The 13,172-nt window shown below is 40.6% G+C and overlaps 2 protein-coding genes across 2 annotated transcripts; both read right to left on the bottom strand.

The window, feature by feature from the left end:
• Positions 1-1,623: 1,623 nt before the first annotated feature.
• LOC125833048 (uncharacterized) lies at positions 1,624-1,947 on the bottom strand. The gene has a single exon (XM_049512206.1). It carries the CDS (start codon positions 1,945-1,947, stop codon positions 1,624-1,626), a length of 324 nt encoding a protein of 107 aa, XP_049368163.1.
• Positions 1,948-4,509: 2,562 nt separating this feature from the next.
• On the bottom strand, positions 4,510-5,331 carry LOC125833047 (uncharacterized). The gene is made up of 2 exons (XM_049512205.1): positions 5,156-5,331; positions 4,510-5,074 (listed from the first exon to the last, which is right to left on the bottom strand). The coding sequence occupies exons 1-2, from the start codon at positions 5,329-5,331 to the stop codon at positions 4,510-4,512; spliced, it is 741 nt and encodes a 246-aa protein (XP_049368162.1).
• Between the last annotated feature and the right edge of the window lie 7,841 nt (positions 5,332-13,172).

Below are 13,172 nucleotides of genomic sequence, written 5' to 3'. Positions count from 1 at the left end.
CTCCAAGGGTGTTCAAACGAGTTTCACACGCTCATAGGTAGGCCACAAAAGAGGTATATGTCAAATTGGCTCACACTTTTTAAAATTGCCTAAGATCATCTCAAGAGTACACCTTTCTAAATCAATCAGACTAATAGGGCAAATTCTAGGTTTATTCATGCAAGGTTCAAAGTAAGCTAATCACACAAGGCATCGATACTTTAGTCAAACAAGACTAGACATGTTCGCTAGTGTGTAACGATCATCACAAGAGAATCAATTTTATAAATAGCTAGTCACAACGAGATGCAAAGAGTGCACATATTATCTATGTAACTTCATTTGGTCTCGTCGTAGCCGTGCATTCATGTTTGTTCAATTGGGAGCACTATTCAAGTTATCGGTATTGATCGAAATCGAGACTCAAATTTTTTTGCAAAAGAACAACCACTTTCAACACAAGAGGTGGCAATTTTTTTCGGAAGGATCAAAATTGTTTTTAATTAGAACAACAGGAGCCATGAGCTCAAACATCCACAGAAAAGCAGTAATTTAAAACACAACTTAAAGCAAACAACCCAAATATATATAGAACAAAACATGAATGTCAACACAAAAGGTGTGGGCCTCACCCCACCACAAATAAAGAGCGTTTGTCCTCAAATATAAGTAATAAGTATTAAATGGGAAATGATAAAGTAAACCAGTTGACCCAAAGATATTTTGATCAACTAGTTGCAAATGAGGCTAGATCTCTCAAAAATAACTCGGGGTGTTGAAATACCAACCTTGTGTGCAGATGCTCGGCTGCCATGCAATCCACAACTGAGTACACTTTAGTAACGCGAATACTCTAATAATACATGAAATATAAAACTAGCGTGCAAATGTGAGTTAGGGCGTATGAAAAAGTGAGGTAAGCAGTAAATCAGACACTTTGGAACCTTTTCTTGGAGGACTTTCTAGTTATCTCCTATTCAATGACATTAATTATACTGGCCTGTTCAGTTGGCGGCACGCCGAATATTTAGCTTCCTCACGCAAGATTACAGGACCTTTGGTTGCAGGTGAGTCCGAACGGTGGTTTGCATTGTGCTCGCCTACAGGGTCGGCGATTCGCAGCTAATTTTTTTTTTACGTGCACCAAGTTTTACAGACTCCAAACCCAAACTGTGAGAGTTCAAACGGCGGTCTATATTGCAATCACCGACATGGTTGGTGATTCGCCATTAATTTTCTACTGAACGCCAAGTTTTATAGAATCCCAGCTGACATTGCCTTGAGTCACTTGGCAGAAAGAGTCGTGCTCGTAGATATCATTGGCGATCCGCCAACTGGACTTGTCGTTTGCCTCCATACATTATTTCACTCTCCTCCATTGCTTCAACCTGTACAAACTACACACCATTATTTTCTCAAAGTAAAACAAAACAATAAAGGGTTTTGGGTTGCCTCCCAAACAACGCCTTAGTTAACGTCATGGCACGACGTAGGAATACTATCAAGCATCCTCCAGGTACAATTCTTCAACTAAAGTGATGTCTTGGCAATCCCCATGGTATAACTTCAAATGCTGTCCATTAACTTTATATGAGGGTCTTTCTTTACCTTCAACGTCTATGGCACCATTGGTGAACACTCGTGTCACTCTGAAAGGCCCATACATTTGGATTTTAGCTTTCCTGGGAATAGCCTTAGTCGTGAGTTGTACAATAGCACCCAATCTCCAACATTGAATTCCCTCTGGACTATCTGTGTGTCGTGCCATTTCTTCATTTTCTCTTTGTAAATGGCTGAACTGTCGTAAGATTTGAGCCTGAACTCATCTAATTCATTCAATTGGTCCAACCTCTCCCTTGAAGCCTTTGTCCAATCTAAATTCAGAGCTTTCAATGCCCATAAGGCTTTGTGTTCTAGCTCAACAGATAAATGGCATGATTTACCAAAAACTAGCTGATATGGGGACATTCCTATAGTTGTCTTGTAAGCAGTCTGATATGCCTACAGGGCATCGTCAAGCTTTCTAGACCAGTCGGTTTTGCTGCCATTTACTGTCTTGCATAGAATGCTTTTGATCTCATGATTTGACACCTTAACTTGTCCGCTTGTTTGGAGGTGATATGGAGTGGCGACCTTGTGTTTTACTCCGTATTTTCTCAATGCACTAGAAAACCACTTATTGCAAAAATGCGATCCTCCATCACTAATGATTGCTCTTGGAGTGCCAAACCGTGCAAAGATATAGCATTTCAAAAATTGGACAACGCTTCTTCCTTCATTATTCGGGAGTGCGACAGCCTCCACCCATTTGGACATATAGTCCACAGCTACTAAGATATACTTGTTTCCAAACGAGCTGACAAATGGACCCATGAATCAATTCCCCACACATCGAGTAGTTTGATTTCCAAAATAGGTGTAAGGGGAAACTCGTGTGTTCTTGACACTCCGCTTTGCTGCTGACATTGAGGACATATCTTTGCAAAATCGTGGGCATCTTTGTAAAGAGAAGGTCAATAGTAACCACTTTGGAGAATATTATTTGCGGTACGGTTTCCATTATGATGACCCCCTACTGGTGATGTGTGGCAGGCATGGAGGATCTCTGTTGATTCTTCTTCCAGAACACACCTTCTTATGACATGATCAACACATTCCCAAAATAAGTATGGCTTGTCCCAGAAGTATCTTTTAACATCAAATAGGAACCTCTTTCGTTGGTAAGAGTTTAACTCATCGGGAATCAACCCACATATACGATGTAGTTTGCAAAGTCAGCATACCATGGCACGTTTGTGAGTGACAGTGCGAATATCTGCTCGTCTGGGAATGAGTCATTTATCTCTTTTTCCTGCTCAGTACCTGCTTTATTCTCTAACCGTGATAGGTGATCTGCAACTTGATTCTCGCAACCTTTTCGATCTTACACCTCAAAATTGAATTCTTGCAAGAGTAGCACCCATTTTATCAGTCTTGGCTTCATATCCTTTTTTGCCATGAGGTATCAGAGTGCTGCATGGTCTGTATGAACAACTACTTTAGTGCTTAGCAAGTATGCCCAGAACTTTTTAAAACCATAGACCATTGCTAGCAACTCTTGTTCAGTGATTGTGTAATTTCACTAGGCACTATTTAGAGTCTTTCTTGCGTAATAGATTGGGTGAACAGTTTGGTACGCTTTTGTCCCAATACTACACCTAGTGCCATCCCACTCGCATCACATATCACTTTGAATGGTTCTGACCAATTTGGGCTGATGATAACTGGTGTGGATATCAATTTCTCATTCAAACATTTAAATGTTGCCATACAAGCGTCATCAAAGTAGAAATTCACTTCCTTCTCTAAGAGTTTGCATAATGGTTATGCAATCTTTGAGAAATCCTTAATGAATCTCCGGTAGAAGCCTACATGGCATAAGAAACTGTGAATCCCCTTTACTGAGATCGGCGGTGGTAGTTTCTCGATAACCTCACTTTTTGCTTTGTCAACTTCCAGCCCTTGTTGCGACACTTTATGCCCAAGAACAATGCCTTCTTTCACCATGAAATGGCATTTCTCCCAATTTAGGACTAGATTAGTTTCCACACACCTTTGGAGCACTTGCTCTAAATGTGTCAAGCATTCTTCAAATGTGTCCCCCACAACTTAGAAATCATCCATGAAGACTTCCAGAGAGTCCTCAACCATATCCGCAAAGATGGACCACATACATCGTTGAAAAGTTGCCGGTGCATTACAAAGTCCGAATGGCATCCTTTTGAATGCAAAGGTCCCATAAGGGCATGTGAAAGTGGTTTTCTCTTGATCTTCTGGTGTGATAGATATCTGGTTGTATCCAGAGTATTTATCCAAAAAACAATACCACCCTTTCTCTGATAACCTGTCAAGCATCTGGTCCATGAAGGGCATTAGAAAATGGTCCTTTTTAGTCCATGAATTTAGCTTTCGATAATCCATGCACACCCTCAATTCTGTTACAGGTCTAGTCGGCACAAGCTCTCCTTTAGCATTTGGGGCCATTGTTATTCCACCTTTTTTTGGTACGCATTGCACTGGGCTGACCCATTTGATGTTTGAAATCAGATAGATTTATCCTGCATCAAGCCACTTAATGATCTCCTTTTTTACTATCTCTTGCATTTGGGGGTTCAACCTTCGCTGATGCTCCACACTGGGTTTGCATTCACTGTCCAGTCAAATCTTATAAGTGCAGATACCAGGCGGGATGCCCACGATATCAACTATGGTCCATCCGATCGCTTTTATGTGCTTCTGTAGTACTTTAACAAGCACTTTTATCTACCCTTCACTCAGATTTGCTGCAATAATCATTGGCAGAGTGTTGTTAGTTCCCAACAAAACATACTTGAGATGGGATGGGAGTACTTTCAGTTCTAGAGTTGGTGGCTCTTCAATTGATGGCTTTGCAGGTGGGCTGCATCGGTTTTTTAGGTCGATATCCAACTTAATTGGATTTCGTGTATATGCACCTAACCCTGTTAGCACTGCGATCATTTCATCATATACCTAAATTTCCGAATCGTCATGATTTGCAAGTATTGACTCAAGAGGCTCATTCTTGCGCAGCAGATGGCTCACACTTGCCACTGCCTCATCTATAACATCTTCAGTAGACACTACATGGATATCACTTGGTTGCTTCATGGATTTGCAGATGTTGAAAGTTACCTCATCGTCATTCACACAGAATTTCAACTTGCCGCTTTCAACATCCACTAATGCTCTGCCGGTTGCTAAGAATGGCCTTCCCAAAATAATGGGGACCTCAACATCAATGTCACAGTCTAAAATCACAAAGTCAGCTGTAAATATGAACCGATCCACTTTGACCAAGATATCGTAGAGGATCCCAACAGGATGCTTGATTGATCGATCTGCCTTGAGAAGTCTCACGGTAGTTGCCTTTGGTTCTCCCAATCCAAGTTGCTTGTATATGGCGTATTCCATCAGGTTGATGCTTGATCCTAGGTCACATAAAGCCTTGGCAAATTGGAGCATTCCAATAGTACACGGGATGGTGAAAGCACCAGGGTCTTCTCTTTTAGTGATTAACTCATTTGTCATGATCGCACTGCAACTATGAGGCACTTCAATCATTTCATAATCCAAGATCCTCTTCTTAGTGACTAACTATTTCATGAATATAGCATACCCTGGCATCTCCAGCAATGCTTCCACCAAAGGAAGGTTGATGGGCAACTTCTTGAACACAGACAAGAATTTTTTAAACCTCTCATCTTCATTCTTCTTTTTCAAACGTTGGGGAAAAGGTGGAGGTATTTTGGGTAAGGGTTGTATTATTTTTGGAGTTTCATTGTGTTGATTCATTGCTTCTTGTGCTTTCTTGCCGATGTTTTGATGATCGGTAATTTCTGCTTCTTCCTCACCCTAATTTTCCTCACGTTCTTCTCCTTCATTACCTATTGCTACCTTCCCGCTACGGGTAGTTACAACCAACTCTTCTTCCTCATTTTCCTTTGGCATCTTGGTTGTTAGTTGAGCCGATAGGATATTCAATTGACCTTCCAGCATCTTGATGGCATTAGCATGAGAGTTCACCTTGCTATTTAGTGAAGAAAAATGATCTCTCATTCCTTTCAGCAAATCATCAGAACCTTCATCTTTCTTAAGAATTCGTGTCAGTAGATCATTCACCCTGGGGCTGCTGTCACTCCCCCTTGATGTCGGGCTGTCACTCAATTGAGTTTGGTATTCTTCATGATCGGTATGCTCAGTCCACTCTTGGAAATATCGCCTAGGTCCCTCACCTCTAGGGTGGTTCCAACCTTGATTTCCAACCCGCGATTGATAGTGCGGGTGGAAACCTTCCTCATTCCTTCTATGGTTCCTACCTTAATTCCCTCCCGATTTGAAGTTATTGGAAAAAGAAACCCCCTCTGTGCGAAACACTTCATAGTTGCCTTTCATGTGCTCTTGTAAATCTTCCATCCGAGACAACATCTTTTTGATGTTTTCATCCCTCTCTTTTTCTTTATTGAGTTGCTCTTGTGTTATCCTGAAACACAGAGGGGAGACTTGATCTTCTTTGGTGTACCAAGCTTGATTTACTCTCGCCATACCATCTAGGAGAAATGAGACCACCTCAAAGGGCTGTAGCATTATGCCGTCTTGGGCCAATTGATTAGCTATCCCTTTGTTGACTGAATCAAGACTTCGGTAAAAATATTGGAGTAGCAACTTACTTGGCAACCCATGTGTTAGGCATTTTCGCAGAGACCTCTTATATCTAATCCATGACTCATGAATTGGTTCACTTGCTTTTTGTTTGAAATTCTGAATGTCGTCCCTCAACTTCATCATTTTTGACGGGGCAAAGAATCTATTGTGGAAAGCAGTGACTAATTCTTTCCATGATGTGATAAAACTTTTGGGAAGCTCAAACAACCATGTAGTGGCAGCTCCTGTCAGTGACAATGGGAATAAGAGAAGCCTGATGGCTTCTTGCGACCAATTTTTGAATGATAACGGAGCACTTACGTCCAAAAAGCTTTGGATATGTTTATGTGAGTCTTCATGATCCAATCCTTCGTATAGGCCCCTTGAATGTATGAGATGGAGTGTTGTGCTAGTGACTTCAAAATTTCCGTTTCCACCACCCTGCGACAAGCGAATTGCACCTATCTCACCCAATGGAGCGGGGTCATAAACACTATTTGCATCGTCAATGTCATCTCGGTCCAAGTCAATATTCAATGGGTTGTTTGCGTGGCAACTGTCCCCCACGTCCTCACTCATAATTTCTGTTTTCAACACAAACAAGCAAAGCAAAGCTAAAAATTAAGTTAGTAAAGCTAAAACTAAGAAAAACAGAAATTCTTGCCAATGATCCTTGGGATTACATACAATCAAAAACTCAAAGAAAAACAAAACTAAGAGTAAAGTTAGTAAACTACGACTAAAACAAAACGAAAACTTTACTCAACTAAAAATTCTCAAATAACAACACTCCCCGGCAGCGGCGCCATTTTGATGCTTATCGTGACCAACGACACTAACCTACGGTATAAGTGTCTACGATCGTTGATAATATAGTAACCCAATCGAGGGTTGGGGTCGTGTCCCAAGGGAGCAGTTTTTAGAATTGATAGAAAAATAGAATTTACATTCTAACTAGTCGTAGCTAAAGATATTAACGAACAAAAACATAGTAAATAAAAGGGGGTGACACGAAAGTGTCAAATATCAAATGGGGGTTTTGTAACAAGTGATAAAGCAGCAAAATAAACACGAAAATCAAGTATGGGGAAAGATTCTTGGGATGTGACCGCAATACAAGTTGAGATAAATTGTTGGGTACATGCTTTCGATAGGAAATTTGCAAAAAAATAGTGACTAGGCTAAGCTTTAAATGGAAATAAGTTCCCTCTCGGGAAACTTACCCAGTTTCAAATGCGTTCCTCTCGGACACCCATTTGCCGCATGAAGACTAGCCTATGCCTTACCCCACTCACTCTCTTGAGCTGAGTGTTAGTATATGGGACTAGGGCTCACCCTCTCGGGCTGAACCTCATGTCGACCCACTCCTTAGGCCATCGGTCTAGTGGTTTTGGTTTTGTGACCTCCTTCTCGGGCAAGCTGAAAACACATGGGTGGCTTTGTATATGCAACTACAAACCCTTTAGATTAAACCACAATCACTAGGTGAAATCACCATTAAAATACATCTAACCTATCAGCAGGCAAGACCCAACAAGAATATCAAGCAAATAAATATCAACCCATATTTGCTAAGTCACACCCAAGAATGGGGGTTTTTAGCCACACATCAAGAAATAAGAAATTATACCTAACATGATAATGAAATCAACTGGGTATAAGAAATTAAAACTTAAATTAAGCAAAGGAAAATTAATAGAGAAGACCCACTTCCAACTTGGGGAAAAAGAACTCCTTTCTTCAAGTCTCCACAAAACCTTCTCCAAACTTGGGAGAAAAATATCAGCTAGAATATGTTCTAAAGTGAAAATAATAATAATAATTTTTCCACTCCCGATAAATCTCTTAAGACTACAATGCTAAATAGTATTTATTGTTTTCACAGATTGTGCTGCGGAGGATTGTTCGGCGACATTAGTCAAGATCGCTGATAAACTCGGCGATCCGCCCTTTGGTCAGCTCATCACCTTCAGTGTCTTGTCTTTATCATCCTTGCATTCTAGATCATTGGGCGATACAGTACTGTGTCGCGGAACTGATCGGCGACTCGCTGACTTCTCTTTTCCTTGCCTTTTGATCCACTTCCTTCAAGGCTTCGCGTACTAGAACGAAGGGCGGTTCATGTCGTTTCGGTGACTCGCCAAGTTAAACCCGACGATCCGTAGTGTCACGACCCAAGCCTAGGGCCTAGACGTGACATGGCGAATGAAGAACCCGAAGGAACCCCAAACAAGCCTCTCAAACTTGTCATCACACTTCATCGGTCGCGGAAGTACATTCAACATTAATTAACGGGAAATAGGGACTAAGGCAAACCATTTCAAAATGACATCATAGAATAAGAGTCAAGCTCGTTTACAAAATATTTGTCCAACTCACACCTCTACATACATAGATAGGACGGGGGCCATGACATATTACCGGCTCCCCTCATAGTTAAAATACAATTGCAAGCTAAAGTCTCAAAACATAGGAGTAAGAAACATAACATAGCCCTCGAATTATTGAGGACTCACCAACAAACTCGGATAACCGTCGTACTAGCCACGTGAATGGAGAGAAAGATCAAGAGTAGCTTCGGTCCCTACATGGTGACATCATGTAGGCAAAATATGCGTTAGTACTTGGAATGTACTAAGTATGCGGGGTGCAACACAACAATAAACAAGGACACAATCGAAATACAAGAAATAGTTTCATAGGCATTATGAATAACAATATGAGGATGCATGATCAAAGTGAAGTCAAAACATGTTTAAGTAAATCTATACTAATAGTAGATATCATATGTGTATGCATGATCCAACCAATCTATAACCCCAACTTAGGATGGGGGATGCCGTTCACACCCGGACACCCTGGTGGCAAGGTATAAACCCCTCACATGGTTGATGTTGGTCACACCCCAAGCATCCTAGGTGGTGAGATATAAACCTCTCACATGGTTGATGTTGGTCACACCCCAAACATCCTAGGTGGTGAGATATAAACCTCTCACATGGTTGATGTTGGTCACACCCCAAACATCCTAGGTGGTGAGATATAAACCTCTCACATGGTTGTCCGGTTCTTTTCCCCCGGACCGGGCATGGTCATGCAACACTTTATATAGGAAATTCTCATTAGGCTCTAATGCAATCTCACGTATGGAATGAACATATACACAAGCTTAGTTTGTCATCAACACATCTTTGAAGTTCCATACATCTCATAACTCAAGCTTTAAAACATCAATTTATCAATTCTCCATAGTTGGACATTTTGTCAAACACCTTGAAGGCATGTAATGAAATCAAAGAGCATGGAAATTAGGGTAGTAATTATGCAACCAAAACAGTGAACAACCTACAACAACACCTTTACATTCATAACATGATCACATTATCTTCATTGGATTCTCATTCATATAATGTCATGATAACACTCCAATTTCTCATACTATGCCTTTAAGGCCATAAGCCTCACATACCAATACACCAACAATACACCATAAAATAAGCATGGGTAATGACATACTTCAACAATCTAAAGACCTTTAAACAAGTTTGATTCATATACATTCATTATCTAGCAACCACTTCATAAAGGCATAAACTAGGAATAGAGAGAAATCATGGGTTCATGGAGTATTTTCATCTTAAATCGTCAATACAACAACAATATAACCATAAAGTGCCATTAGAAACCTTTTAAAACCATTTGATGGAAGAACCCATGAGATTGAGTGAAAACCTAGATTTTTCATATTTTGAAGTAACTTTGGATTTGGCTCCTTGTATGGAAAATTAGACAAGGATCAAGACCCCCATACCTTTGCTATGATCTCCCACGAAAATTGATGAAGAAATCCTTGAATCCAAAGCCCTAGCTCCCACTTCTTCTTCTTCTTAAATGGAGGATTGTAGAGAGGGAAATGTTTTTTTTTGGGATGGGAATTGGATTATGGTATCTAGGAATTAATATAAGTCCTTTGAAAAAAAGGGTCCAACACTTAGAAAAAAAAACAGGCGGGTGAACAGTAGATGAACAGTAAAATCAGCTACTGGAATTTGGATTTTCTGCCGGACAGACTTTACGAAAATGGGCATAACTTCTTCGTCCGAACTCCGAATAAGGTGAAACGAAGTGCGTTAGATAGATAACTCAAAGGTCTTTCCATGGATATATTATTGGCCACCAAATAATTTGTGTGCTAGGAGATATGACCCTCCAAAGTAGACCCTCGAAAAAGGCTTCACTTGGAAATTTTGGATTTTGATACGGTTGCTCTAAAATTTGGGTTAGACCCATTTCCCACTCAATTTGACCCCCTAAACAAGAATATGAAGTCGGATTTTCGAAAAACGAAACGGATTTTGAGATATATGGAAATTACAATTATAGGTGTTTCCGAAGCACATTTTCGGGCATTTTTTGGGGTCGTTTCACGTAGGATTCCATTTCTTGTTCTTTTCAGCCCTATTTGTTCCGTTTTGTTCCTAAGTGTCCATGCTTCCACTAAAACTTCAAATACCTGAAATTTAAGCATTTTAATCAGGTATTGAGATAAAACAAACATTCAAGGACACTATTTCCATTAAAATAAAGCCATAAATGAGTCCAATTTGTGGACTTATCAATACACCGAATTATACAATATCGATATCATTTACAAACAATGAATAAAGTCACATTTATCAAGATATACAGTTATGTCAAATCAATGGTCCTCTTATGGAACCCAAACCCAAACTGTTAGCATACCGGAATGTGGTACCCAATCCAATGTTTATGCCGGAACGTGGCAACCGATCCCATTTTTATGCCGGAACGTGGCAACAGATTTCATGTTTATGCCGGAATGTGGCAACCGATCCAAGTTAGTGTGTTAGAAAGCAACACCCGATCCATTCAACAAACTATAATCACAATGACAATGTATATTCTCACAATCATACAACAAGAGGTGATTCATGGCATATAATTATTCAATTATCCTCATTTATGATTAGGGTGATTAGTAATGCAACATTTGCATACATATATGCATTATAATGAGCAATTACAAACATATATTACACCAACATGAAATCACAATCATCACCTACCTCGAATCCAAGATTGAATCCCCTATGGCACTTGAATCTTCCCTTTCAGATTCTTCCCGCTTGTTTTAGGTCTACAAACAACAATTTATATACAAGGCTCAACATTCAAAGGTCTAATTATCTAGATTATAATGAACTCAATAAACCTAGACCAAACCCATAATCCCCATACCCAGACTAGGGCTTTTTCCACCATATTTCCCAGATCAAAACCCTCCCCATCGATAATTACCCAAGAAACTAAATTCTATGGATCAAAACATGGATTCGAGGAGTAAAAACCTTACCTTTAGCCTCAAGAATGGTGAAAAACCATCAAGAAGTCATTTGGGGTTGTCTCCTAGCTCTGAAAGTTGAAAAGTGCAAAATAAAACATTTTTGGGGTTTTATTTCTGACTTAAGTTACATCTGTCCCGCTACGGTGGGACCCATCCCGCTACAGCGGCATGCACGGAGACAGAATGCTGGAATTTGAATTCCATGCCCCTATTTCACAACACACCTTCAACCCTTCACATTCAAAAACCACTCGTTCACGCTAAGATCATTTTTGGGAGTTCTACTTGACCGAATTTAATTTCGTAAAGTCGTACGACTTCTTTAACGTCTTAGCTATCTATTCATATGATCAAAATCATAATTAGATCTCTAATTTGTTACCAGATTTTCTTAGACCTCACTGACTCTGATTTCGTCCAAATCTGGATTAGGCTAGGAATCCAAAGTTAAATCTCAAAAGTTTTCTGGCCCCAATTCTTTCCCTATTGGCTTTTCCATAACGACGGGAATAGGTCGTTACAGTATGATTGTGAACGGCAACAATGGTAGCCAAGTAGGCCAACAAGATGACATCGGAAACCTCAACGATGTCAACGAGCCTAATGCTAATGACCCCTATCTTAAGGGTGGAATTGGTGCCATTTGCTTGCCTTCGGTTGAAGGGAACGTTGTGTTCCATATCATAAGTACTATGTTGCAGCTCTCGCAATTCAAGGGAATGTTCGGTGGTTTACCTCATGAGGATCCCCATGAGCATATTATAAATTTCATGGATGTTTGCGGGCCGTTCTCCTTCAAGAATATATCCCAAGAGTTGGTCCAGTTGAAGTTATTCCCGTTCTCTCTAATGGGAGAAGCATGTAAGGGGATGGCTGAATTGCCACGTGAATCAATCATTTCGTGGGAGGAGCTGGTCACCGCATTTCAAGTGCGATTTTTCCCTCCTTCGAAGATGATGACTCTTCGGGACAGCATTTAGAGCTTCAAGAGTCTGGAGGGCGAGCCAATTCATGAAACTTGGCTACCATTCAAGAAATTGGTGCTCCAATTCCCAACTCATGGCTTGCCTGACAACGCGTTGCTGCAATATTTTTAGTGGAGCCTTGACTCGATAAACAAGGGTGTTGCTGACCAACTTTCTCCTGGAGGTTTGATGCAGCAACCTTATGTGATAGTAACTCAGCTCTTGGATGGCATGACCACGATAAATCGGGCTTGGTACACCCGCGAAGATTAGGTCTCCCCTCTTACGTTTAAACTGACCAAGGAGCAGATGGAGAAAGACCAAGAGAGGGACCAGAACATGGCCAAGATCATGACACAACTTGACATTTTGTCCAAAAATGTCATGGGAGCTGGTGCTCGAAGTGGCAATGTCGTGGGTGTCGGGTGTGTTAATAATGATGAGGCCAAGTTTGAGGCTTTGTACAACGAAGAGGTGAACTTCCTAGCCAACCAAGGTGGTGGTTATCGTTCAAACTACAAGACGCAGGGTGGTAACTAAGGTTGGAACATGGATGAAGGTTGGAGGGATCGTGATTGAGAATGGAGGGATCGAAATCCCAATTGGAAGGATGGGGAGAAGGATAGATATGTTCCTCCCTATGAATGCCAATAGCCAAAGGA

The sequence above is a fragment of the Solanum verrucosum genome, unplaced genomic scaffold (genome assembly GCF_900185275.1).
Source record: "Solanum verrucosum unplaced genomic scaffold, falcon-dt-bn FXZP01000202.1, whole genome shotgun sequence".
Taxonomy (NCBI): domain Eukaryota; kingdom Viridiplantae; phylum Streptophyta; class Magnoliopsida; order Solanales; family Solanaceae; genus Solanum; species Solanum verrucosum.
The sequence above is the reverse complement of the archived record's forward strand: the minus strand, read 5'-3'. Positions and strand labels throughout refer to the sequence as shown.